This window comes from Callorhinus ursinus, unplaced genomic scaffold (genome assembly GCF_003265705.2).
Source record: "Callorhinus ursinus isolate GAN/ISIS: 27379988/994484 unplaced genomic scaffold, GSC_fseal_2.0 scaffold6, whole genome shotgun sequence".
NCBI lineage: Eukaryota > Metazoa > Chordata > Mammalia > Carnivora > Otariidae > Callorhinus > Callorhinus ursinus.
In genome coordinates, this window is record NW_027397068.1 from 52,697,276 (window position 1) to 52,724,361 (window position 27,086).

Consider the following 27,086-nt stretch of genomic DNA (forward strand, 5'->3'; position numbering starts at 1 on the left):
GACTCAAGGGAAATACCCAGGCAGAATTCTGGGATGCATTCTTCAAGACTCCCCCTTCTCCAACACCCTGCTCCTCATATCGCAGCTGTCCTAGAGTCCCAAACACTCTTATTAGAGTCCCTGCCTGCTCTGCCCAAAGAGAATGCCACACCCAGCTAGGGCTCCACTTCCTGGTGCTGCTGCCAGAAAAAGGCCTTAAGGGAAAAAAAGTAGGTGAAGGTGGGACTCACCTCAAGTACCTCCCTGCTCAAGGAGCACAATCCTGTGATAATGTCTACAAACAGTATTTTATATATTTGTTCAGATTTTATAGTTATTTATAGCAATACCAATACCATTTATAGCCAGAACTGATGATCTAACTCTTTTTATTTTTAAATGCTGGCAACAGATTCTTTTTGTTTTTTAAATCACCAAGTAGTCTTTTAAACACAAACTTAATCATATGCACCACCCCACACATAATAAGAGAAGTACTAATTAAAACGATCCCAATGTACCATTTTTTCATCTGTAAGTTTAGCAAAAGTACAAATATGATAAACATACTTTTTGGGAGAGACTTTAGGATAGCAGTCAGTCTCGTATGTTGCCAGCATGGATGTCAACTGATACAATCCCTACGGAGGCAACATGGCAATATCAATCAATTCTACTTCCGGGAGCTGATCCTACCGATATATGCGCACAGGTGCAAAATGACATAGGTACAATGGTGTCTCATTTTAATTTGCATTTTTTGACTACCCAGTGAGGTTATCTTTTCATATGATTTGCCCATTTTCTTTTTCTTTTGCTTACCAATAAGTAATTGTTTTTTTTTTCTTTTTGCCTATTAGGCAAATTGATAACTTTGCTGCATTAGTACTAAATATTTTCTCCCTGTCTAGCATTTGCCATGTTTATGACGTTCTTTATTGAACAAAAGTTAGGATTTTTAATGAATCAAATCGGTCAATATTTACGTTTAGGGCTTACAGGTCCCTTTCTTGCTTAAGAAAGCCTCTCACAATGGAACACTACATCAAAAGATAATGATGTAATGTATGGTGATTAACATAACAATAAAAAATTTAAAAAAAGAGAAAAAAAAAGAAAGCCTCTCACACCTGGAGTATATACCTATATTCTTCTAACTTCTCTCTTAATATCTGCTGGTTTTATTTTTTGACATTCATAGTATGACAGACAAATTCATATTAGCCTAATTCAAATTAGCGCAGAATAGCTAAGAGGAGTGGTTTCCTTTCATCGCCAATTTTCTACTCGATCAAGTCAACAGTCAACTCAATACAGACAGTTCTGTGCTGTCTTCTCTCACGGCATTTGCTACCATCAGAGACGCAGCTGCGGGCACGCTGCCAGCTCACTCTGAGACAAGCATTTTCCTAGGCTACACATTATCTAGGCTAGAAAACAAAGTGTTTTTAGTTTGAAAGGCTTCTCAGCCGAAGATCCTGCTGAGCTGAAGGCTTCATCGAGAAGGAAGAGTAAAGAAAGCCTGCTAATGCCAGCAGTGGATTTAATTAAATGAAACAGATGATCCTATAAACAGGAATTAGGGAACAAGATCTTATAAAAAGAACTGAGAGTTGTCACCACCTGAGTATGGAGGATTGGACTAGAGAGCTCACACAGGGAAATTTACGGCATCACCTGGACGTGGGAAGGGCGGAGCGCACACAGTGACTTGTCAGTGGTTCTTGAATTGGATGCTAAAGCGTATACTGCTTTGGGTGGTATTCTGAAAACGATCAGGATGGGAAAGGCACCAGCTGAGAAGATGAGCAATTTATTTTTAAAAATGTGTGTGTGTCTACTATACATACATCTGTATCTGTATCTAGCCAACAGGAGCTGTAAACCGGAACCTGTGAGTCATCATTTCTCATGATCTAAGACACGGTAAAAAGTGACTGGGAACTGGGGACACTCCATCTAACTCTGACCCATGTGGGTAATGAGCAGTGGAGATCGAATAACAATCCAGGTGCATAACAACACTTTTCACCACAATAATGGTGCCGACATTGATGACAATGTTAACCAAACTGTAGTAGGAATTAACAGCAACCTTGTGTCTGGTCTGAAGCGATGTGTTGAATAACTGAGGCTAAGCAAGAGACAATCTTTTCTTGGAAAGCACACTTTACAACTTATCGAAAAAAATCACCAAATGCCACGGCAAAAACATAAAAATGTATCTCACTTCCCTGATTTTGAGAAGTTATTTTAAAAAAGTAACACTAATCCTGTTAGAATCATGGTGCAAAAATGTTCTTTAAATAAAAGAAACAAACTAGAAATGCACCTAAAGTTAAGCTAAATTAAGAGTACTCACTGGAAACCTAACTACGGTAACATCAGTCTTTGTGGCCTCGACCAGGAAATCCATCCAGAAGTCCACGAGCTCTTGTTTGGCCACAGGCTGCTCAGTAGTCAGTTTCACAAAATGCTTATATATCAAAATTGTCTCTACAATCGACTTGAGGTACCTAAAAATGAAAAGACAGAAAACACCTAATGGGCAAATTTAAATATCACATTAATATTTATGCATTCAGATTCCCCAAACATTATTCATTATTTGTTACATGTCATGTACTTTCATACACGTTATCTCATTCAAATCTTAAAGAAATTCAATAAAGTGGGCTTTTTAAAAAAAGATTTATTTATTTGAGGTGGGGGAGAGAGAGACCATGAGTGGGAGGAGTAGAGGGAGAAGGAGACAGAACCTCATGCAGACTGCACGCTGAGTGCAGAGCTGGATGTCGGGCTCAATCTCAGGACCCTGAGATCACAACCTGAGCTGAAACCGAGAGTCGACTGCTTAACTGACTGTGCCACCCAGGTGCCCCAATAAATTAGGCTGTTTTATCCCCATTTTAAAGATGAGTCAACTGAAGCATAGAGAGCTTAAATTGCTCAGACTGGATGATACATCTACTGACAACATGCCTTTTAAAATAATGCCTATTCTCTTCAAGGGAGTGGTTAATGCACTTGTTTTAAAATATGCTTCCTTGAGAAAGCTTTTCTCAATAGATCCTTCATAAGAGATCATTATTTTGCTTCGAAGCAACTTAGCTTATATATTATACAAATATCCTCCAACCTAACAAGACAGATGGTGCCTCAAAGAAAAAAGCTAGGAAAAAAATGAGAAGCAAGATAATTATGAGATAATGGGTAGGCAAGCACTTGTGAACTATGAACATGGAAATTAACAGTAAGTGAATGGAAACTTAAGGCATGGTTTTGCAGTTGTCATTACTATTGCATAAAATAATGTTTTCTCTGTTGTCAACAGAAGCTGAGACACCTCAAACCAGAACTCTTTGGACCTGTGCTTCAGTCCCCTTCTGTACCATCACAATGATCATTGTAAAGAAATGACATATTAGGCTGCCTGTAACACGTGCATTGATTGGTTCATTTATTTCATTCCTTGCCGAATACCTACTGTAGACATCCCACTGAGAGCACAGCTTTGTCCCTATGTAGCACACAGTGCTGATGAGACAGAAATGTAAAAGGTACAAATCACAGCGACCTACATCTCAATGGGGCTACAACTACGCAGAGATATGACTAACAAAAGTCAGTCACTCTCAATAGAAACATGATTTAAAAATGACAGAAACACGAAAGCAGATTTCATGAGATGAACTAATCACACATGCGTTTCTATCTGGATGCAGCAAAGGGTTTTAGGTCGGGGTCTGGTTTGTGGGCAGATGTGATTTAGGAGTGTCCCCAAGTGGAGAAGCGTGCCAGAAGAGGCATGTGCAGCATGTGCTGAGACACGAGCGTTGCTGGCCAGTTCCGTGTGACTAGAAGCCACGTAACTGGGCGTGTGTGACATGATCTGAGGCTGGAGTGCCTAAAGACAAACATTGTTCACCAAGCCAAGCAGGTGGACTTTGTCCCCTACGCTGTGAAGAGCCATTAAGCTCCACTGATGTAAGGATTTCGGTGGCGGGGAAGGGTTGGCTATGAATTTTAGAAATTTTAGAAAGATCACTATGGGTGTGACATTGGGGAGGGTTTGCTAATGAGAAGACCTGAATGTTATGAAAGCCTTTGGGGAGCCTTGGGGATCTACCGTGGGAAGCATCTCCTCAAGTGGTTCCTCTGATGAAAACAAGTCAGTGGCCCAGGCTCTGAGCCAATTTGAGCCTTTCTTGGTATCATGGTAAATCTTCTAAAGCCTTTACAGCTAGTAATCATTACCTGTGATGCATAATAAAATCAGCATTGTTTTCCAAAATAGTCCTAAATGCACTCCTAAATGCTTTCATCTCTTCAATTACCACATACATAAAGGTGAGACTTGGGGGCACTCCAAAAACAATTTGAAATTAGAAAAACGCACACATATAAGAAACATTCAAAGGTATGAATAAGCCATAAGCATAAAGAAGTGAAAATCAAGCATGAGAATCCCCTAACTGAGACTGGATCATAAAGAGAACAAAGGGTGTATGTTTGGGGCAGAAACGTGGGAGGCTGACATGGAAATCTGTCAATCTACCAATTCGATGTGCAGGTGTCAGATTTGGCTTCCTGTGGGCACCACTGGCCAACTTGGGCTAACAGGTTGGTCAGTGTCATGAAAAGGCTAAGCCAAAGGCAAGCGGACATCACTTTCCCTCCAAAGTCATCAGAACCTATATTCAACACATTTTATTTATGAATATCAGTTTTTTCTCTAAATTCTGCATTTCATTCTGTAAGCAAATAAAATCATCTAATCGTCAGTTCAACAAATATAACAATTTGGAAAAAAGTGATAAAAGTTGTTTATGAAAAGTACTTGTTCAAACACAAAAGACTTTACTATTACCATGCCGGTGTCTTCAGTTTAAAAAGCTTTTCAGATGCTTGGATGACTCTCATGTGGTCATTGGCCAGAACACTGGCACCCAGAAAAAATCCAACTTCCCAGTAGCTCTGGAGCTTTTCTAAGTTTCCCTTTTTACCAAGGAGGCTACTCAGCTTCACTCCTAGAAGATCATCAGGAAGTACAGTGTTACAAACACACAGCACCCAGGCAGAGCAGACTTTTTATTAAAAAACAAAATTGAGTTTTCATTCCTCCTTTCAGATTCAAATAGCTTTAAGTTTCAATTGTAAAAGGGGCTTACATTCATTGTGGAAAAAAAAAAGTCCCTTTAATTTGAAGATCCAAAGATAACTGCCACTGTCACTTTGATGTATATCATTCCAGAATTTTAATGTATGCTTGCACTGCATATGCATAAATCCAAAGGTGGATAATATCTTGTTATGTAACCACCTTGCTTCCCTTATAATATCATGGATTCTTTAGTTACTTGAAAGGGAAATATGCTACGCTATCAGTTGCAGTATAAAAGTATACAGTATATATATTTTGCAAGAGTAAAATGCTACAATAATTAATGATAATTTTATATGCAAAAACAATTTTATACTTATAAAGTTAAAGAAATAAGGGAACTGACAGACAACACTGTCTAGATTACTGTTGCTTTGTAACAAGACTTGAAAGTTAGGTAATGTAAATCCTCCCACTTCTTCTTCAACATTGTTTTGATTCTTCCTGGTGTTTTTCATTTCATTATAAATTTTTGTCTCTACACTGCCTGGTGTTATTTTTGCATTTGTAATCCTTTGTTTGGTTAAAGAGAATATGTCCTTGTAGAATTGTTAAGTGTCACTAGCATTCACAACAGTAAAGTATCAGGAAAATTATCTGAGATTTGAGAACAAGGTAAAAAGGTAGAACATGTCATCTCAGTATTTCACAAGGGCATCAGGCCACACTTGAGGACAGTCTAGGGAAAGTGTAGCAAGTTCATCTCACTGTTTACTATTCATTAAAGATCTCAGACTCAGAGAAGTTTACTTGTTAACTTGCATGTTTTTGTAGTAGAGATGCAAATAATTTTTGTCTAGTAAAACAGATAGTCCCTAAGATTTATGACCTATTGGGACTGAACTAGGTTTTTTTTTTTTTCAATCAAACTCAGAAATGTCATCCTAACATTTCTTTGTTAAATTATCTATGTATACCCTAGCTTCTAAAATGCACTTTGAACTAGACATATCCTCTTACTGTTTTCCATATTAATGGAGTTAAGTAAAATTTTTTTAAAAAGATTTATGTTATTTATTTTTTAGAGAGAGAGAGAGAGAGAGAATCCCAAGCAGACTCCCAGCTAAGTGTGGAGCTCAACACAGGGCTCAATCTCACAACCCTGAGATCACGACCTGAGCTGAAATAAAGAGTCAGACACTCAACTGACTGAGCCACCCAGGTGCCCCTAAAAATCTTTTCCAAGTATTCTGTTTTATATTTCCTGAGAATTATGAGTTTTTTGGGAAAATTATACTTTAACGAAACAAAATAATCTTTAAAAATTTTGTGCTACTTTTTATGCCATAACACTTAAGCCCTGAGTATTTCAAGAAAAAGTCCCCATTTGGGAACCCTTCACATTTTGTCATAAGTTAGAAAGAGAATGGCTTTGCTCCCTGATAATTTCATAAGATGAAAAAATTATACCCAGGCATGCAACAACGTCCATGATCTCCTATCTGAGTATAATAAAAAATTCAACGAATACAAAGGAAAGAAGAAAGTGCAGAGAGAAAAGGAGATACTAAAAATGGGTGTTTCTACTAACTTCATTTGAAAAGGAGCTCTTTTTATTGTGTCATGCTTGCAGAACAATGAACCAAGGATTGATCTAGCAGCAAATCATGTCAAACATTTAAACAGGGACTATGAAAATGTGTAATTGTAAAATTACAATAACAGTTTTAAAATAAAATTTCAGGTTTATTCTTGTATGCCAGAAGTTCATATTATGAGGGTGACATTTAGCTTTGACCTTGGCATGAATGTGTCACGTGTTTGTGTTGTTTGACTTATTTTTATAGCCACTGTGATTCCTATTAGCTGGACATTAGATATTAAAATTTGGGCTAAACATTTTTGGCGAGACTGTTTTACAGAAGATGCTGCTTGCTCCATGCTCATCGCATGAAGAGGCACCATTGGGCCATCTCACTATTAGGGTTGCTGGTTGGATCACTGAGAGCCAGATCGCTGGAGGGCATATATAGAATGGATTGTATAGGCACATTTGCCCTTTGCGACTAACAAGCAATCTGTGAGGGAGCTTTGGTATCAGGTAAATATGGTTGAATGAAATTTAAAAAAATAAACATTTTCATTTAATGATTTAACTTTTAATTGATGATCCTTGCTGGAATCACTATTTTAACATCACTATCATTGTCATTCTTACCATTCTCTCTACTTCGTTAACTAGAATTCTTTTGAAGAGTACATTTTCTTTCGGAATAATGCATTTAGTATGTAGCATACTTTAAGAAGAGCTTCTATCTCATCAACTAGATCAACTATAATATCTCTTAAAAAAGAAGGGAAGGTACCTAATTTCTTCCCTATAATTTCCAAGTATCTGAGAAATTGGTCACCTCCATACAGGACAAATGAATTGTTCTGTGGTTGGTGATGGATTTTGTTTTTGTTTTGATTTCCTTTTTAGAATTATCTTTATAGAATCATGGACTTTCATATTCAGTAATACAGATTTCATTTTTATTGCTCCCTGAAAATGAGATTCAAATAGTGGTTTGTCTCAATTCCAAGCACAATGTTCTTTTATTGCATCAAGATTATTGTTGGGGACCCAAACCTATAATTCTGACTCTCTCCCATAAAATGTTTCATAGTTGAAAAAGTCTGCAGAAGATGGGAAAATCATCTGTTATTTGGCTAACATCTGAATATTAATTTTAAGTCTTGTGAAGCTGAAGATAGGAAGAACATGTAAGATGTGGCTCTGTGTTTTCAAATCCTAGTTCTAAATAGTCTAAACATCAATGCTTATTCAAAAACTGGGAAAGTGAAACACAGATCATGAAACAATTAGTCTTAACCTCAGACACACACACTACTAGAATTGAGAGCCTTTGGGCAGTAGGTGAGGAGAATTAAGAATCGGGTCTTACCTTAGAAATAAACTTAAGATGATATGTTTATGGTTATGTTTTGGTATCTTAATTTTTAATTGCTTACCTTTTATAAATAAATCAAAATTTCAAATGCACCTGAAGAAGGGATTTTATTTAAAAAAAAAAAGTCTGATTACTAAAGGGAGCTCAGTAATTCAGGCTAATTTGTACATTTGCAGGGGGCCAAGAGAATGAATAGAAGAAGATATAAATTACTGAGAAATTTGATTAGAGCATTTAAAAATGCTTTTTAAAAGTATATCTTTAAAATATGCAAAATGTGTTATTTATTAATCTTATTTTTATTACATACTATTAATATTATATTAGACAATTTAATCTGTTTTTCCTTGAAAATCCTTTTAATTCTATTTTACCATAAAAAAATTAACTTTAGGTCAGCCTATGATGATGAGTATAATTTATTATCGAGTAGAATCTAAAGTAGTGAGTTTTAATTGCATTTTAGTTATAAAGGACATACAGTTTGGAGTGTATGTCACAGTATTTTAGAAACCTAAAATTTGAATTAAAAATTCATTGTCAAGTCACATTTTAAGTCTGTGTATGTTTTAGGGGCGCCTGGGTAGGTCAGTCGTTAAGCCTCTCCCTTCGGTTCAGGTCATGACCCCTGGGTCCTGGGATCGAGCCCCACATCAGGCTCCCTGCTCCACGGGAAGCCTGCTTCTCCCTCTCCCACTCCCCCTGCTTGTGTTCCCTCTCTCGCTGTCTCTTTCTCTGTCAAAAAACAAACAAACAAACAAAAAAAGTCTGTGTATGTTTTGCACTTTCCAAAATTTAAAATTCAACTTCATATGTTTCCAATTGCTTGCTTAACATATATTATGAATGAGTTCTTCTTGGAAAAAAAATTAAGTTATGTTTTCTTTACAAAGTTATATTAATCAGTTCCTCAAACCTCAGAGTGCTGACCATTCTTCTTTTCCCTCAGCTTTATTATAATATACATCTGACATTGTATAAGTTTAAGGTGTAAAACGTGTTTCTTTGATCCACTTACATATTGCAAAATGGTTACCACCAGGTGTTAGCTAACACTTCCATCACATCACATAATCATCATTTCTTTTTTGCAATGAGATGTACTCTCTTAGCAGAGTGCTGATCATTTTCACTTATATTTAACTTAAAAGTGAGAATTTAGAGTAGGTACATTTTCAAGCCACTGTGCTACTGCTCTATCAACACATGCAAATCAGTGTCAATTCCTGTAATGATCTGGAGGCCTTAATAAAACTTCACCTTAAGTTCAAGAACATAGCAGTACAAATTATTTTTAGATCACTAGTACATAAAGAGTTTTGGCTAGTGTAGAGTTTGAAATCAACCTTAGATACAAAATTTTTTATAATCACAATTCCTGAGTACAAATTGCCATGTATTTTCTCTGATTTCATTTACCAACTGAAAAAAAATTATTTCAAATAAAGCTTTGTGCATTGAATACCAGTGCAATCCAGCAGCAACAAGTATTTTATCATTCTTTTAGTCTGGGCCCTTTCAAAAATTATTTAGATTTATTTTTGGTCATTTGAGACACAGAGATACAGAGAGAGAGAGAGAGCATGAGCAGGGGGAGAGGCAGAAGGAGAAGCAGGCTCCCCACTGAGCCAGGAGCCTGGTGTGAGGCTCGATCTCAGGACCCTGAGATCATGACCTGAACTGAAGGCAAACGCTTAACGACTGAGCCACCCAGGCGCCCTTCAAAAATTATTTAATACTCAAACTTTGTTGTCAAGGATTTCCCAGAACATTATACATGGCTATTTTATAAGCCCCTCCCAAATGATGTAAAAAAAAAAAAAGTCTAGGACTCATTTTTTCTTCAAGGAAAATTAAACAGAAACAGTCTCCAGTTAAAAATCTTAAAGGAAAAGGTTCTTCTACAATTTATAGATTCACTAAGATGAATTTTTTTTCCTCTATGAAAAATATGGCATAATATTTCTAGGTCTGTAGTAATGACTTCTACGAGAGTTGGAAAGATTCCCTGAAAGAGAATGGTTAGAAACCGAGAGAGCAAAATCTCACTACCATAGACAGTTTTCCAGTATGCAAAACTTTAAAAAATATTATTAAAGCCAGAAGCAAAAAAAAAAAAAATCACACAAAATTTATTCACTAAGATGCAGTAAATCTTCACATTCCGAAGGAGGGTGAGCAGATGAGACAATGTCCACAGGTAAAAGGAACAAAAGCACATTCTATAATGGCTACAATTCAGAGATGGTCTCTAAGGAGACTAGTCACTGCCAAGACTGCCATCTTCTTGATCTGCTGTTCTTGGGGGGCTTTGGGAGGCTTCACCTCCAATACCACTGAAATCACAGAGCTTGAAGGTGTGTAAGAGAATAAGAAATAGAAAATATCAGAGTCTTTTCTCCATCTTCTACTTCTTTTACTTCTTTTTTTTTAAGATTTTTAATTTATTCATTTGACAGAGAGAGAGAGATACAGTGAGAGAGGGAACACAAGCAGGGGGAGTGGGAGAGGGAGAAGCAGGCTTCCCGCGGAGCAGGGAGCCCGATGCGGGGCTCGATCCCAGGACCCTGGGACCACGACCCGAGCCGAAGGCAGACACTTAACGACTGAGCCACCCAGATGCCCCCTTCTTCTTCTTCTTCTTCTCCTTTTTCTCTCCACCTCCTCCTCTAAATCTAAAATAGGAAATGTTCCTGATGTTCCAAACACTACCCTATTTGGGAGTTGGGGCTGAAAGCAGAGCCCATATTTTCAATATTAATTTGTGCTGGAACAATAAATATTAACGAGGGTGTTTTTAGAAACAGGCAAAATACACTAAAAACCAAATGACATCCCAATATCAGGATTCTGCACAATAGTATGAAACACTAAACAAGGAGATACAGTAATAGAAAATCTATAGAAATAGTAACAAAAAGCAAAGGTTCTATCTGTCAATGATTCTTTTTCTTTGTACCAAATTGGGTCCAGTTTCTTGATTTCCATGTAAAATATCAAGCTGTAATTACCAACTTTCCGGAGCTCAAAGGAAGATTCAAACTGATGCCCAGCCGCCAGGAGAAGGACCGCGTAATTAATTCCTGACTGTAGTGATGGCTCAGATTCAAATGCCTTTTTGAACCTATTAAAAAAAACAAATGTACAAGTTTACTTCCTCAATCATGAAACTCTGGGTGTGCAATAGCTTCTGTTTGCATAACTCCAAAGCCTGAGCAAGCAAAAATATTCCACTGGCCTTCACCCCAGAATGTAGTGTGCTGTGCTATTAGAATTTAATGCTTAAGTAACTGCCTCTCCCTGCCCTCGACCCCACTGCAGTCCCCTGCTTAGCTTACCTGTATCATAGTAGCCTCTGTCTTTTAAAAAAAATCCTCTTTTCAACAATCTACCAGAAATGTGACAGAGTGTGTGTGTGTGTGTGTGTGTGTGTGTACATGTGTAAGCAGTGGTAATTAAAAAACAAGAACCCTGTAACTATTTTTAAAAGTGGTTTTTAAAAAGCCTTAAAAACACACAAAGCAATGAAGGTACCATCTAGGTAACACAGTGAAACAATGAGTTTCATAAGTGTGATGCGGAAATGAAATAAAGAATGCCAATTGCACTAAGAAACTAAGAAAAACAGAGACTGTGCCTATGCATACTAATTTTGGCTCAAAGAGAATAAGAACCCTTTTCTGAATATGCAGGAAACTAAATATCAACCTTTGAAAAACACTTGGACATCTGAAAAGACTTCAGTGTTTGCACATCCACTGTATTTTCAAGGTAATACTTCTTAGATTCTGTCCAAGGATTTCCTCACATACATCATTTAACAGGCAACAATATTCAATATTATTACATTTGGGATCACTAAGAAAAAAAATAAACACCCTGGTGACCATTAGTAATTGCTTGAGACAAACATGAAAAATGAAGTCTTTATTTTAAAAAGTCAGATTAAGGAAAATTTAAGGACTACATACTGAATGAATGACCATTTGATGATACAAAAAAAAAAGGTTATATGGAAAAAAATACATTACAAGTCCAAGATAAAGGCATTCCCACTTAAGTCATTAACTGTTAAAATAAAAGATAGGAATAGCAAAAGTGGTGGCAGGCATACCAGTGTGCATTACAGTATACTCTTGGCTTTTATACATGCTTGAAATTTTCCATAACTTAAAATGATAAGTTAAACTTCAAAAGGAAAGAAAAAGTACATTTTTCTGGATATTAAGGATCCTAATTTTTATTAATGCACAATAGTCACTTCTAATGCACGATAGTCAAGTTTTTTTTTTTAAGATTTATGTATTTGAGAGAGAGAGAGCATGTGCGCATGTGTGAGTGGGGAGAGGGGCAGAGGGAGAGAATCTCAAGCAGACTCTGTGCTGAGCACAGAGCCTGATGCAGCGCTTGATCCCACTACCCATGAGATCATGACATGAGTCAAAACCAAGAGTCAAACGCTTAACCCACTGAGCCAGCCAGGCACCCCGGGTCTTACTTTTTAAATAGAACAAGTATCTCTGAATGGAAACAAAAATCAAGTAAGTATTAATCTTAACTAGTTGGCTCAAATAATTATGGAGATGGAGGAAGAATAGAAAATTTCCAAGTGCATCACTGTTGATGATCAAAAAGCATTTTCACCTCTCCAGAAGAATAGGTGTTTCCCAATTCTAAGATGGAAGAAACATGCTCCCAGACTGCTGATACTTAAAACTAGTCATATAAAGGAAAAACATGATTTTTAAATCTTAGACTCATGTAAGTCTCAAAGGTTTTTGTGTTTGTTCAGACGCAAGTAGAAGGTCCCACTAAAAAGAGTATAGAAGAAGAAAGAAGTTGTATGCTTTCTTTTCTACCAATTCATATCAAGATATGCAATATTTTCAACAAATAAATTCTCTCATTTCTCCTGAAACCAAAGAACAAGGAATTTCTCTTAAAGATATTAAAGGAAAAATGCAAAAACCAAGACATGCCCAAATTAATCAATAAAAATTGACTAAGGACTTCCTATGTGCCAAAACCAACCAAAATGAAAAGTTTGGCTTACATCTGTTTTTATGTTCCCAGAAACAATACATATTTTTATGTTTTTAACCAAAATATGAATGCCAATAAAATTAATAATTTATATATTTCTAGTATTCATAGCACTCCATGACAATGACTTCAGTATTGAGGAGAAAGTCTTAACATCTTCTGGATTCTCCTGGCGATTAAGATAACATGTAGGTGTGTTACAAGAGAAATAAAATCCTGTCATATATTATTAATATACCACTCATAGGAATTAAGAATTCTCACATACCATCAACATAAATTAGTACAGTATTTCTTGGTTTAAATTTGCCAATATATGTCAAAATTGTAAAATTTAAAAAAATTATGCATATCTGTTGACATGACAATTACACATCTATGAATTATACTAAGAAAAAGCTCAAATATGTAATCAAAAATTCAGTTACAAGGATATTTGTTATAAGTTGAAAAAAGTACTCTAAATTTCCAACAATATTATAAAGTGTGATAGGGAATAAAATGTATTCCAAATGTTTGAAAGCTATATAACCATATAATAGATGGTTTAGATTTAGATAGATTCTAGAAGAATATTCAATGCCGGGGGGGAAACTTTAGCTTCAAAGTAGATGTAGTAGTCTATTTAGAAGCCATCACTTCTGCTATAACAACTATGCGCGGAAGGATACATAATTGAAAACATATTTTTACAGACACTGGAGATCGATGGAAGCAACAATTAAAAACATCATTGAAATAAAGCTTAGAGAGGGAAGTCCCCTTCCAAGCTGAGCTGAATTGCTTTGTCTTCTATAGGGGCATTTGCTCATTCTGACCACAATATGAGGGTTGGGCTTGGCACAGACAGAGAAACTTCCTCTCTGAAACTACCAGGGAAAAGAGAAACTAGTGGATTTCCTGATAGTTGCATGGGTCGGCAAGATGCAATGAAACCTGGAGGAGCCTCAAACATGTAGCCAGTTTTCTCCACAGGACATTTGTTGAATACTGGGTTGTACAGGAGGCTGGGAGATGAGTTAGGGCTGGGATGGCAAAGTGAAATCTCCTCAAGTCTGGCAGGACTTAGTGAGCGGAGCCTGCAACAAATATATGACAATCTCCTCCTTAAAAAAATTACCCAATTTTAGAGCTGTATGATGTGAAAGAGCAAAGAGTTAAACTCAAAACTGCAAAGGGCAGATATGAAGTTGCCCACAGTACTTAAGGATAAGTAGAAAGAGACCTGCTTGGCTCTTAATCAAAAGCTGAGACAAAATCAAGATAGACTGGGTCAACTAAAACTAAAACCCAGACCAACTCAACTCAATAGCATTTTTCTATAAAGACTTATTTATTTATTTGAGGGGGGGAGAGGGGCAGAGGGTAAAGGAGAAAGAATCTTTTTTTTTTTTAAAGATTTTATTTATTCATTTGAGAGAGAGAGAGAAACAGAGAGAGCACACAAGCAGGGGGAGAGGCAGAGGGAGAGGGAGAAGCAGACTCCCTGCTGAGCCAGCTGGGAGCCGGATGTGGGGCTCCAGCCCAGTACCTGGAGATCATGACCTGAGTTGAAGGCAGATGCTTAACCATCTGAGCCACCCAGGCACCCCAAGGGAGAAAGAATCTTAAACAGACTCCGTGCTGAGTGTGGAACCCCATGTAGGCTCAATCTAAGGACCCTGAGATCACGACCTGGGCCAAAACCAAGAGTCAGATGCTTAACTAACTGCCCTACCCAGGTGCCCCAACTCAATTGCATTTTTTGAAGTAATCAGCTTCTTATCCTATCCGGCTAACAAAGGAAAGTGAGAACTTTCTGAGAGAGAAAATAAACCATCTTCAGTCTTGAAAATTCTTAAATACAAAATGTATGGGATACAATAACTATGAGACATGCAAAAAGCCAGAAAAATGTGACCAATAAACAAAAGAGCAAAAACAGACAAGAGCAGCTGACTCAGAGATAATTCAGATGTTGGAGTTTATAAACAAGGAGTTTAAACTAATTATTACAAATATGATAAAAATCAAGAAAAAGATGGACAAAAGGGATAAAAAGATAAACAATTTCATCAAGGGGTTGGAATCTTAAAAAGAAAAATCAAAAAGAATCTTTGTATGGGTTTAATAGCAGACCACACAGAACAAAAGACAGATGTGGTGAAATGAAAAGGTCAATACAAAGTGTCTAAATGGAAGCAGAGAGAGAAAAAAAGAGGGGGAAAACACAACAAAGCATGAGACATATGGGACATAGTTAAATTGTCTAATATATGTACTATTGTAACTCCAGAAAGAAGAGAGAGAGAATATAGAACACAAGAAATATTTGAAGACATAATGACCAAAAATATTCCCAAACTGTTGAAAACATTAACCCACAGATTCAAGAAGCTCAGCAACTTCAAGTTAGGAGAAAATGAAATAATCACAGTCTAAATGCTGAAACCAAAGACACATAAAAGTCTTAAAATCAGCCAGAATGAAAAAGATACATCACCTATAAAGGAACAATAAAATTGATAGCTGACTTAGCAATACAAACTTTGGAAGCCAAAAGATAATGCAATGACATAAGAACTGTTGAATATTTAAACTCTCCTAGGTTTCTTTCCTTGTTCAGGAGGTGGTAAAGTACAAATTTAAGGTAGACAGTAAAAGTCAAGGATGTAGATGGCAATCTCTAGGGAACTACTAAACTAATAATATAAAAAGTATTAGTAAAGGGCTAATAGAGGATAAAATATAATACTAAATTAATAGAAAATAAGGGGGAATGGAAGACTAAAAGATAAAAGAACAATGAAACAAATAGAAAATAAATAGCAAGATGGTAAATATAACTGCAATATGTGATAAATATTGTGCATTATTTATCACAATAAATATAAGTGACCCAAACACTATAAATAAAAGAGATTTGTCAAGTTAGACCGAACAACAGGAAAGGAAGGAAGGAAGGAAGGAAGGAAGGAAGGAAGGAAGGAAGGAAAGAAGGAAGGAAGGAAGGAGCAATTTCAATTATATACATTTAAGAGACACACTATAAATATAAGGACACAGTTAAGTTGAAAATAAAATGATGCATAAAGATGTATCACTCAAATACTAACCCAAAGAAGTCTGTCGTGATTATATATTAATGTCAGACAAAACTGACTTTACGGCAAAAGTTATTACAAGACATAGGAGGGACATTTCATAATGATAAAATTTATCTGAAAAAATTTATAGTCCTAAACATACCTATTAATATGGCTTCAAAACATCTAAAAGCAAAAATTGAAAGAACTAAAAATTAGACAAATTTATATTTATAGCTGGAGATTTTAAAACACTTTTCAGTGATGATCAAATAAGCAGACAAAAAATATCAATGAGGATATGGAAGATCTGAATAATAAGATTAACTTGGTTAAAGTTAATCTAACTGACTTATGTAGAACACTACACCCAACAACAGCACACCATATCCTGGGCCATAAGGCACTTACCAACAAATTTCAAAGAACTGAAATAATGCAGAGTGTGTTCTCGTGCCACAACAGAACTAAACTACAGAACAAAAAAGAAAGATATGTTTGGACATTGGGTAACCTTCTGAATAGCCCAGGGGTCAGAGAAGTCATGCTGAAAATGAAAAGATATTTGAGCTGAACAATATTGAAAGTTCAATATATCAAAATTTCTGGGATGCAGAATAATTTATACCCTTAAATGCATATGTTGGGAAGAGAGCAAGGTTGAAAAATCAATGCTGTAAGCTCCCATCTAGAGAAATTACAGCATATTATTCCCAAAGTAGAAGGAAAGATACAATAAAGTAAAGAGCAGAAATTAACGAAATAAAAAGTGCAATAAAGAAAATTGGCAGTGCCAAAAGTTGGTTCTATGAGAAGATTAATAAAATGATAAACTCCAGGGCAAATTGCTCATCAGACGAGAGAGAGAATATAAATTACTGTTATGCTACACTATCAGGAATACATTAATATAGGTCCTGTTAGCATTAAAAAGAAAGTAAAAGGAGGGGTGCCAGGCTGGCTTAATTGGGAGAGCATGTGACTCAATCTCAGGGTTGTGAGTTCAAGCCCCACATTGGGTACAGAGATTACTTAAAAATAAAACATATTTTTTAAATGTTTTAAATATTTATTTTATTTTATTTTTAAGTTTTATTTATTTATTTCAGAGAGAGAGAGAGAGAAAGCGAACAAGCATGAGTGGTTGGGGAGGGGCAGAAGGAGAAGCAGACTCCTTGCTCAGCAGGGAGCTCGATATAAGGCTCAATCCCAGGACCCTGGGATCATGACCTGAGCCGAAGGCAGATGCTTAACCCACTGAGCCATCCAAGTGCCCGCAAAATAAAATCTTTAAAAGTAAAAGGATATTCAGAATAACTTTATGCCAATAAATATGCAACTTAGGTAAAATGGAAAATTTTCTTGAAAACCACACAGTAACGATTTAAGAAAAAAAATGGAAACTCTGTATAATTCTATATCTGTTACAGAATTTATAACAATCTCAAATCACTTTTTATTCTATTAGCTATCTCCCCCAATAGAGTGCAAGCTCCATGAGAGCAAGGACCTTGTCAGTCTTGTTGGCCACTGAATCTCCAATGCCTGGATCATCAGGATGCCTGGCATGTTGCAGGAGAATATGAAATACTTGCTGAATGAAGAAAGTCTGCATCCACTTCTTACCAAGAACCAAGCTGAGACAAGTGATAAAGGCAGTGGTTCATAGGAGACTCAAATAATCTATTCAGGGTGCCTGAGTGGCTCAGTCCATTGAGCAGCTGTCTTTGGTTCGGGTGGTAATCCTAGGGTCCTGGGATCGAGCCCCGGGTCTGGCTCCCTGCTCAGTGGAGAGCCTGCTTCTCCCTCTCTCTCTGCCTGCCTCTCTGCCTACTTGTCCTCTCTCTCTATCTCTCTGTCAAATAAATAAATAAATAAATAAATAAATAAATAAATAAATAAAATCTTAAAAAAAATCTATTCACTTTTTTCAGCAGTCTAAACCCTGACTTTGATGGAAACCATATGACCAGAAAGCTACACCCTTAGACCACATTAAATTAGTGCACTACATATCATCTTCACCACAATACAATTTAAAGTAGTTGAAATTCACTATTTAATAAAAATATCAAGGATTGTTTACATAGCTTTCACTGTTGTCTATAGAGCATCTTATATGAGAAATTCCTTTAATTTATGGCTAGGGAGTGCACAGTTTCTTCCGAAGAAGTAGCATATGATTCTTTTTTCATGCTCTACTAAAATACCTTTTGGCTTGGAGGTCAGCTATACCAAGCACGTTAATCCTTATTATGGGCATATCTGTATTCTCTTGTTCCTTGATGCTAATTTTCCAAACATATTTTATCATTTCATTGTTTTTTTTTAAGACTCAAACTTGATAAATTATTGTTAAAATACAGATGCTAAAATAATGTTAAAATATAGATGTTAACATATAGATGTTAAAAGAATGAAAGTATCCATTTTAGCTGAAGGTGATGTATCAGTCATTTTAGGGTAAGTGTGTCACGGTATCAAACAACTGCAAATCCCAGTAGCTAGCAATCCCAGTTGCTAATAATAATAATGCCACATTTCTATGTTGGTTGGCTCAGCTCTGCTCCACATTGTTTTCCTTCTGGGACCCAGCCTGAAGGAGCAGTTTTTTCCAGAAAATAACCAAGGAAAAATACACACAGCACAACCACAACATGGCTTTTAAAGCTCCTGCTAATAATGAGCATGAACCAAGACATACACCCAAACCTGGTGTCATGGGTGGGATAGATCGCTTTCCTATGAACAGGGATAGTATATTTCTAACAATAATATGACATAGCACAGATGACATTCTCCACCCAAGAAAGCTGTGATTAATACCAAATGGAAACAATACCAAACAGACAAACCAGTATTAGCTGCCTCTCATTACTGAGCACCTACTAGGTACAAAGCATTGCATTAGACACTTCAAGCATAATATTTCTAATTCTGATAATTCTTTAAGGCAGAGAGGATTCTCTCAAGATTACTGATCAGGACACTAAAGACTAGACATATTAAGTCATGCACATTAGAAGTGGTAGAGTAGGAGCTTGACCTAATTCTGCTCAATTCCAAAGCTGAGCCCTCTTCTCAGTATTACCCTGCCTATCCTTTGGTGTATGTTCAAAAAAAAATTTTTAGCCCTTTTTCATGACTTTCTGGTTTTTTGATTTTGTTTTGTTTTTGTTTTTTTAGTAAAAGGGAGTTGGGTGAAACAGGAAAAATTATGAGAAATAAAAGCAGGAAGAACTGCTTTTATATCAAGGATAAAGTTTATATTCTATATACAACAGAAAGAGGTATTGATATATTCTTGGAAAGAATGGTGTTTGTCACAAAATATATTTGATTGATCTTATTAGAGATTAATATTTTCAAAAGATTGATATGGCAATACTGCTGAACGTGTCCATAAAAATGTCCCAAAGAAGTTTTATGTTGTTGAGAACTTCACCATTTAACTAGCAAGAGGATAAATGAATGTGAACATTAGTCCTTACATAAAGAAATCTATAAACTGATTATTAGTGTAAAACTATCTATAAAGATAAAGAAATAAAATGGCTAGAGGTGAGTAAGCTAAATTAAAGATGACTTCATGAAATAAAGAAATCTTAAGGATGAAACCAGATATTCACATCTTAAGAAGATTCTAGTGACTACATTTGGGTAACGGTATGAAGTTATGTCCACTATTGTTGATTTTTTCCTATTTTAGTACTAAATGTTTACTGGAAAAAAAGTAAATACTTTATTCTTCAATTCATCATTACATTGAAAAGATGCAAACTTCTTAGTCGAGCTTCCAAAGCAATAGATTTTTGTTCAAGGCTGCCTTATTATTAGCAACTGTATTTGTCACCTGATTGCAAGCTAGCTCTAAAAGAGGCAAGGACTTGATTATGAAGCGAGTGACGGTCTTTATAACAAAGACAGTTCATTTTTTGCATCTGCTCTGAGATGTTCAACAAAGTCAAGAATAAAGGAAATATTCTTGAGTTGATTATTTCTAGCTAAAGAGCATTTACTTTCTATCAAAGAAGAAACTGAGCTCAAGTCAAGTTCTCTCTACTTAGCTGTCATTTTTCCTGCTTTGTGATATAACAGCTGTGATTCTTTCTGGGAGACATAAAAGTAATTAAATTAGAATTTCATGGTGCTTTGCATCTCTAGGGATATGTCTTAAATTATCACTCATAAAAAAACTCACAGACAAAGCAGGACAGTATAAGAAGAAAACTAGTGCCAAATCACTCTGTTAATTTGGTCTGTAGATGGGGGGAAACCCTCTTCATTTCAAACTACTTATTTGTATATGATCCTTATTATAACAGAAAAGTCAGGAAGAAAATAAAATAACCCCAAATTCTAACTATCTTCTTCCAGTCCTTTTCCTCTTCATGGACTTTTTTTTTCCAAATAAAGAGAATCATGTTATTTTTATAATCTGTTTTTAAATTTTGATTGGATAGCATGACGCATGTTACTATCAATTTTTTTTTAAACCACCATTTTCTTCTGGGTATATACCCAAAAGAACTGAAAGCAGGAAACGCAGATATTTGTACACCAATGTTCATAGCAGCATTATTCACAATGGCCCAAAAGGTGAAAACAAAACAGAGGTCCGTCAATGGATGAATGGATAAATAGAATATGGTGTATACATAAGACAGAGTATTACTCAGCCTTAAAAAAGAAAATTTTGACACATGTTACAACATGGATGGACCTTGAGAACGTTATGGTAAGTGAAACAAGCCAGTTGCAAAAAAGACAAATACCATTTGATTCCACCTATATGAAATACCTAGAGGAGTCAGATTCATAGAGACAGAGTAGAATGGTGGTCGCCAGGGGCTGGGAGTTGGGGAAAATGGGAAGTTGTCTAATGGGTATAGAGTTTGAGTTTTGTAAGATGAGAAGTGTTGTGGGTGGAGAGTGGCGATGGTTGCACAGCAATGTGAATGTACTTAATGCTACTGAACTATACACATCAAACAGTTAAAATGGTAAGTTTTATGGTACCTATATTTTTACCACCAAAGCCCACCCCCACAATTTTGAATGAATGATATTCCATCACATGGGGGTTATCCTTCGCTTAACATTTTCCCCAAATGTTGGACATTTAGATTTCTTCCAATTTTCTGTTACCATAAAATTCAGGTAGTAAACATTGTTGCAAACACACCTTTCTTTCCATTTCTGCTATTTCTTTAGGATAGTTTCCAAAGGACATAACTGGATTAAAGAACATGAATTATTTCAAGGCTCTTGATGCATAATGTCAAATTGCTTCCCAGAAAGGTCTTACCAATTCATTCACTTTCCTAAGAGCAGTGTAGGAGAGAGACCTTTCCATTGCATTCATGCCAAAATGAAGTATTCTCATCTCTTTTCATCTTTGCCAATTGATAACAACAAGAAAGCATAGCTTGGGATTTTAATGTGTACTTATTTGATCGCTCTTGAGAGTGAATTGTTTTCACATGTTTCTGACCATTCTAAACTTACCCTTCCAATAACTGCCAATTCTCTCAAATTAAAATGTAAAACCCATATTCTAAGAAGGCTGGGAAGATGGGAGGAGACACATTTGGGAAAGTTCTAAAAGGCAGGTAAAAGTGGGGTCAGGAGTTTAAAATTTATCTTTAAGGATGTGAAGAACAGTAAAGATTTAGGAGGAAGGGAGTGACAACAAAATATGGAGAAAACCTAAACCTTTACTAAAAAGAGAATAAGCATATTATCAGTTGTGGTTAATCTAGTCAACAACATGGACTCACTAAGCAGAAACTCCAGGGGCAAAGAACTCTCCCTCCACATAGTTGAAAAACTCCACAAACAACTGTGATGTTCAGCCAGGCTTAGAAATGATTGCTTTCATTCGGTGAGTGAAATGACCCCATTCTTTCAAATTTTCCTTCCTTTCAGCATAATGCTTGGCAAACATCAAGTTTTCTCACTCAATCCTCTGACAACTGAGTTACATAAAGCAAGCTTTAGTTGCCCTCCTTAGGTGCTCAGTACTTGTTAGCTGCAATTAGGAACCTCTACAGGGACATCCTGAATATTACCATTCCTGGATTTCAACTTGGTCAGGCCATAACAGAGCTTCATCCAATCTATCATTTGCTGGGTGTGACATTAAAGCAAGGTCAAGGCATGCAACCAATTTACCAGGGTGCTTGCTTATAAAGCAACTGTGGGCACACTGTATGTTCTACCTGGGTCTCCAGGTCATGCTGGAGCTGTTGGTCCCTTAGGAGCCATCTACATCTGGATATATATGAGCTAGGGGTCATGTTGAGTTACTACGAACTCTTCAGGCTTTGAGTTCTAAAAAAATCATCTAAAATTTGGAAACTCACCTAACAGACACAATAAAGGACTGACCAAAAATGATGTCAGTGGAATGATGGTGATGTAAGACTCGGGGGGGCATAGAAGGTAGTGGAAATGGAGAGAACACAGAGAAAGATATCTTGAAGCCAAGAAAAAGAAAAAAGGGCTAATCTGCCAAATGGAAAATAGTCATTGGTCTCTATTTGTATGTCGATTGGCTTGTTACATAATTCTCCCAAAGTAAAGCCAATCCCATTAATAATGTAAAAAGTAAGTAGTTATTAGGCACACATTACTGTTTGAATAACAGTCACTGACGTAAAAGAAAATTATTTGATAAGGCAAAGCTATCTGTCCTTTCTCAAGTTACTATGGAAAAACGAACATATTAATGCTAAAAACAGGCTTAATGCTTTCAATTTCCTGGGTATGGATCTTTTTTGGCATTACAACAGGAGACATGATTACACTAATACCGTACAGGCACCTAATTTCCTGTCAAAGTCCTGAAAATGACTTCATATCTTCCCTTAAGAATGAGAATACTGGGGCGCCTGGGTGGCTCAGTCGTTAAGCGTCTGTCTTCGGCTCAGGTCATGATTCCAGGGTCCTGGGATCGAGCCCCGCGTCGGGCTCCTTGCTCAGCGGGAGGCCTGCTTCTCCCTCTCCCGCTCCCCCTGCTTGTGTTCCCTCTCTCACTGTGTCTCTCTGTCAAATAAATAAAATCTTAAAAAAGAAAAAGAAGAAGGGGAATACCATCATGTCTAAAACCAAATATGATTTCAAACAAGCATGGCCTATCCCACGTGACCCCACAACAGCTCTGGCATGTGAAATTTAAATAAGGCCCATGTAAAAAGTATACAGACTGCAATTTTTCCCTCATCAGCTAAATGTTCAGCTAGATGCAGAAAGAAGAGAAAGAAAACCCTTAGGAATATTTTAGGAAAAGGGAAACTTAATTTAGTTAGTGTCCATGTTGAACACGGATAAACATAACAATATATAAAGAAATACAAACTACTTTCACATATTCTACACTACAGCTATAGCACTAGATGCCTACTAAATTCCAGGACTTTAACATATGTTGTTTCTTTTAATTCTCACAACAGAGCATTTATTCCTCCAAAAACAGTAAGTCTAAGCCAGTTGGAGCTGTAACAATCCCGTCCTCCTTCCCAGGGATTTGTGTAGTATTGGGCTGACGATGGAATACTAGAAGCATAAAGAGATGTAAGGAAAGTCTGGGGTAGGTTTTTATGAACCTGCTTTCCCAGTTCTAAGAAAAAGATGGCCTCCTTTCCTCTCCAGACCTTGGTGTAGCTAAGTTGGATTGATGTCTGGGATGGCCATGGCCACTTTGCAATGCTAAGATAGCCAGCTGGAGGGCAGAGCCACCAACAGCATTAACGAGGGAATAGAACTCAGCCGACATTTTTAAGCTGCGGACTCAACCTACTCCAGACCCAGCCTCACTTCTGGACTTCAATACGTTGTGTTATTGTTGAAGCCCATGGGAGTAAGGTATTCTGCTACTTATAAGATGCTAAGAGCTTCCTAATTCCTACAGGTAAGTATTATTCTTATTTTTTAAGTAAGAAAATGGAATTTTCTAAAGGTTATCTTGCCTAAGATCACACTGTCTCCAAGTGTTGACTCAATATTTATCTCATATCAGTCTCCCAAAAAGTCCTCTTCCACAAAACAGTACAGACATTCCCGGAAAGGTCTGTTCCTGGAAATTCTAGGAAAGAGAGCCTAGGATGTAGTAAAAACAACAATGACTCTAAAAAAATGGATTTGAGATTTTTATTAATAACAGGACGTCAAAAAATTCACTTAAGTTCTTTGAGTTTCAATGGCCTTGCTTGTAAAAACGGGAGGAAAAAAAGGTCAGCCTTGCTTTCTTTACAAGGTGCTTCTAATTCTGCAACAGTTAACAGCATACACAGAAACCTTGTGTCAACTCTAAAGTTTAAGGGATTGATAATTATTTCCACCAATTGAACAAATACTGCACATAACAAAATGTTCCAAGTAAGCCACTCTGCATGTGAATTCAGTATGCCTATTTCGTGGTTACTTCTTTGTTGGATTAGGTTAACAAAGGAATCGCGGAGATAATCTTCGCAATGAATTTTCCATGGCTCTCCAAGTCTCGGTACATAGTATTTCCTTGGGCCATTCTAGTTAAGTCTGTCACTTCACAAACTCTGTGGCCTCTTTTTAGGATGTGAGTCTAGGCTTTGGGGTCATAATATTTCCTACTTTGAAAGCTGAGTATCCGCCCAGCGTCACTGTGTCATCTTGTGTGATATCCTCTCGCAGCCCCAAACACCCTCTAACCAGAGCCTATGACCGACACCATGGCTGTTTTCTCTAACTTAGATTTAACTTTATGTTGAACCGCTATCATAAAAAGTGACAACCTCTTCATGACTAAAAGCTAAACTCCGTTTAATTATGTAAAGGTCAAAAAGGCGTTTTTTTCCTACCTTAAGTTGGATTATGGAAATTTAAGTATAGGAAAAATAGCATTATTTTAGCCAGCCTCAAGAGCTTCAATGGACAAAAATAACGAAGGAAGTGACAATGAAAAACATCAAATGTCAGAGAACTAGTCCTTTTTTATACTTAAATCAGCAGGATGCATTCATTCAAACCACCCAGCCTCTGTCCCAGATAAGATTCAACGACCAAATTTGTTCTAACAGAAGAGAAAAAAAGAAATTATTCTAACAACGTATCACAATTCTGCAAACTAAAAAAAATCTAAACCATAAACTTTTTTCTTATTTCCCAATTTTGTATTCTGACCCCCCAGACAAAGCTCTCAGAAAATAGATGTGCGCAGGCCTAAAATGGTGCCTTGCTACAATACCTGCACCAGATTTGGTGCTCAGAGGAGTGCAACAGTTTCTCCCTCTGACATGGAGCAGGACCCTGAACTCATCAAAGGTGTTAAAATGGGGAATTGCAAGAAAGAGCTTGATGAGCCACTGAAATCACAACTGCTTGGGGCTCTTACACTCTTGAGTGAAAGTTCCTATCCTCAAACTTTCCATGGTCAGGACATCACTGTCTCTGCAAGCCAACAAAAAATGATTCAGGCCATGGAAAATGTCCACGGAAAGAGGCCTGAGGGACTGACTACCTGCCACGACATCCCTCCCCTTGGCCTCGCACCAGCATTTGACAAGTGAAAACTCAGGGCGTTACACGGCTCAGACAAAGTCAGTGGAAACATCCCTGTGGGACCATGGCTCAGGACACACATAATCCTGGGTAAATCTGGCAGGATGTCTCATAATCCCAGGGACACCCTCTTGTGTCAGCACCTCGACAATGTGCTTTTCACTTCTCAGCTCAAACAGAAAGGGAGGTTAGGGACGATGCCAATACACCAATACGAATGAGTGTGTTTGCAGCACTGTGGGAGTTGGCTCAAAACATTAAGAAATACTGAAGAAGCTTTACAAGTGTGAGGGCATGAAAAGAAACCCTATTTCAAAAGGGCGGGGGGAACTTCTTAGCCATCCTTAGGACAAACAGATGTATGGATATACATGACAGTAATGGCAGGTTATGGATAGGTAATCTACAGTAAAAGTGACATTCTTTTAATACCAAATAAGTCCGTGAGTGACACAAGATCAACTCCTAGGGACCCTGCCGCTAAAAGGCTTTGATCTCTAACAGCCTTCCCTGTTCTTACTAGGAAATTAATGGACAGCTTAAAATGAAATCGTAAGAATTTCTGACATCTTCAATTTGACCTGAAGACCTTGAAACACAAAGCTCTTTTGAGAGACAGTTAATAGTCCTCAGCTAAAGGAGAACCATAAAAAAGAAGCCAGAATCTGGAAGTATAGAGAGTTAAAACAAAAACACAACTGGAAAAAACTCTGTTCCTTAACTGAACTTTATGTGACCTTGAAAGCTCTCAGTAGTCTAAACTGTTTGATTTTCAAATAGGGAAATGCTTTATTTTATTCCTGTGCATCACGCACACTAATTTCATAGGAGATGTTTTCCATTTTAATTCACTGACCATGAAACCTAGGCTTGTGAAGATTACCTATGCATTTCATTATCACTACCATATCAAAGCATTTATACTGACACAATGTTTCCAAGTATGAGATTCTAATTCTCCTACAACTAAGAATTTTCTTAAAGTGTAAATCTTCTGGTAATTCAAAGGTTGCATAGTTATATTCCTCTTTTGTAACAGCAGAAAAAAAAAACTTGGTTAAGGGAAACTGTAAAACTCTCTGGTTTATACTAAAAATTTATAATACAAGTTTAAAAGTCCAAACCAAAGTTTTCCATTAAGATCCAGGAAATCACTGTCCCAGGTTTTCCTTCCTGGTTATAACCCATTATCCCAATTTCAGTCCCTGGTTCAACTGCTAAAATGATATAAGATTTTGCAAAGTTAAGATTTCTGTTTCACAACTTAAAAGATTTTATGGCTATCACTGAGGAACTCCTGAGGTAAGCCAACCTCCTTTAATGTATATATTTTAAGTTAGAGAGTAGTTTAGGAATATTAAGAGAGACAGAAAAATAATATAAGCAACGCTCCCACATACCCAC

The 27,086-nt window shown here is 36.7% G+C and overlaps 1 protein-coding gene across 4 annotated transcripts in view; it reads right to left on the bottom strand.

Annotated features, from left to right (window-relative positions):
• Positions 1-27,086, bottom strand: part of MAP3K5 (mitogen-activated protein kinase kinase kinase 5) — a 193,967-nt gene that overhangs the window by 82,911 nt on the left and 83,970 nt on the right. For all 4 annotated transcript variants that reach the window (XR_012378591.1, XM_025865908.1, XM_073893975.1 and 1 more), the window contains exons 8-10: positions 11,049-11,161; positions 4,850-5,009; positions 2,342-2,495 (exon numbers count right to left, since the gene is read on the bottom strand). Coding sequence is in view for 3 of the 4 variants with exons in the window: in XM_025865908.1 (XP_025721693.1) it covers positions 2,342-2,495; positions 4,850-5,009; positions 11,049-11,161 (427 nt within the window). In the remaining variant the exon portion in view is untranslated. The remainder of the gene's footprint in view (positions 1-2,341; positions 2,496-4,849; positions 5,010-11,048; positions 11,162-27,086) is intronic.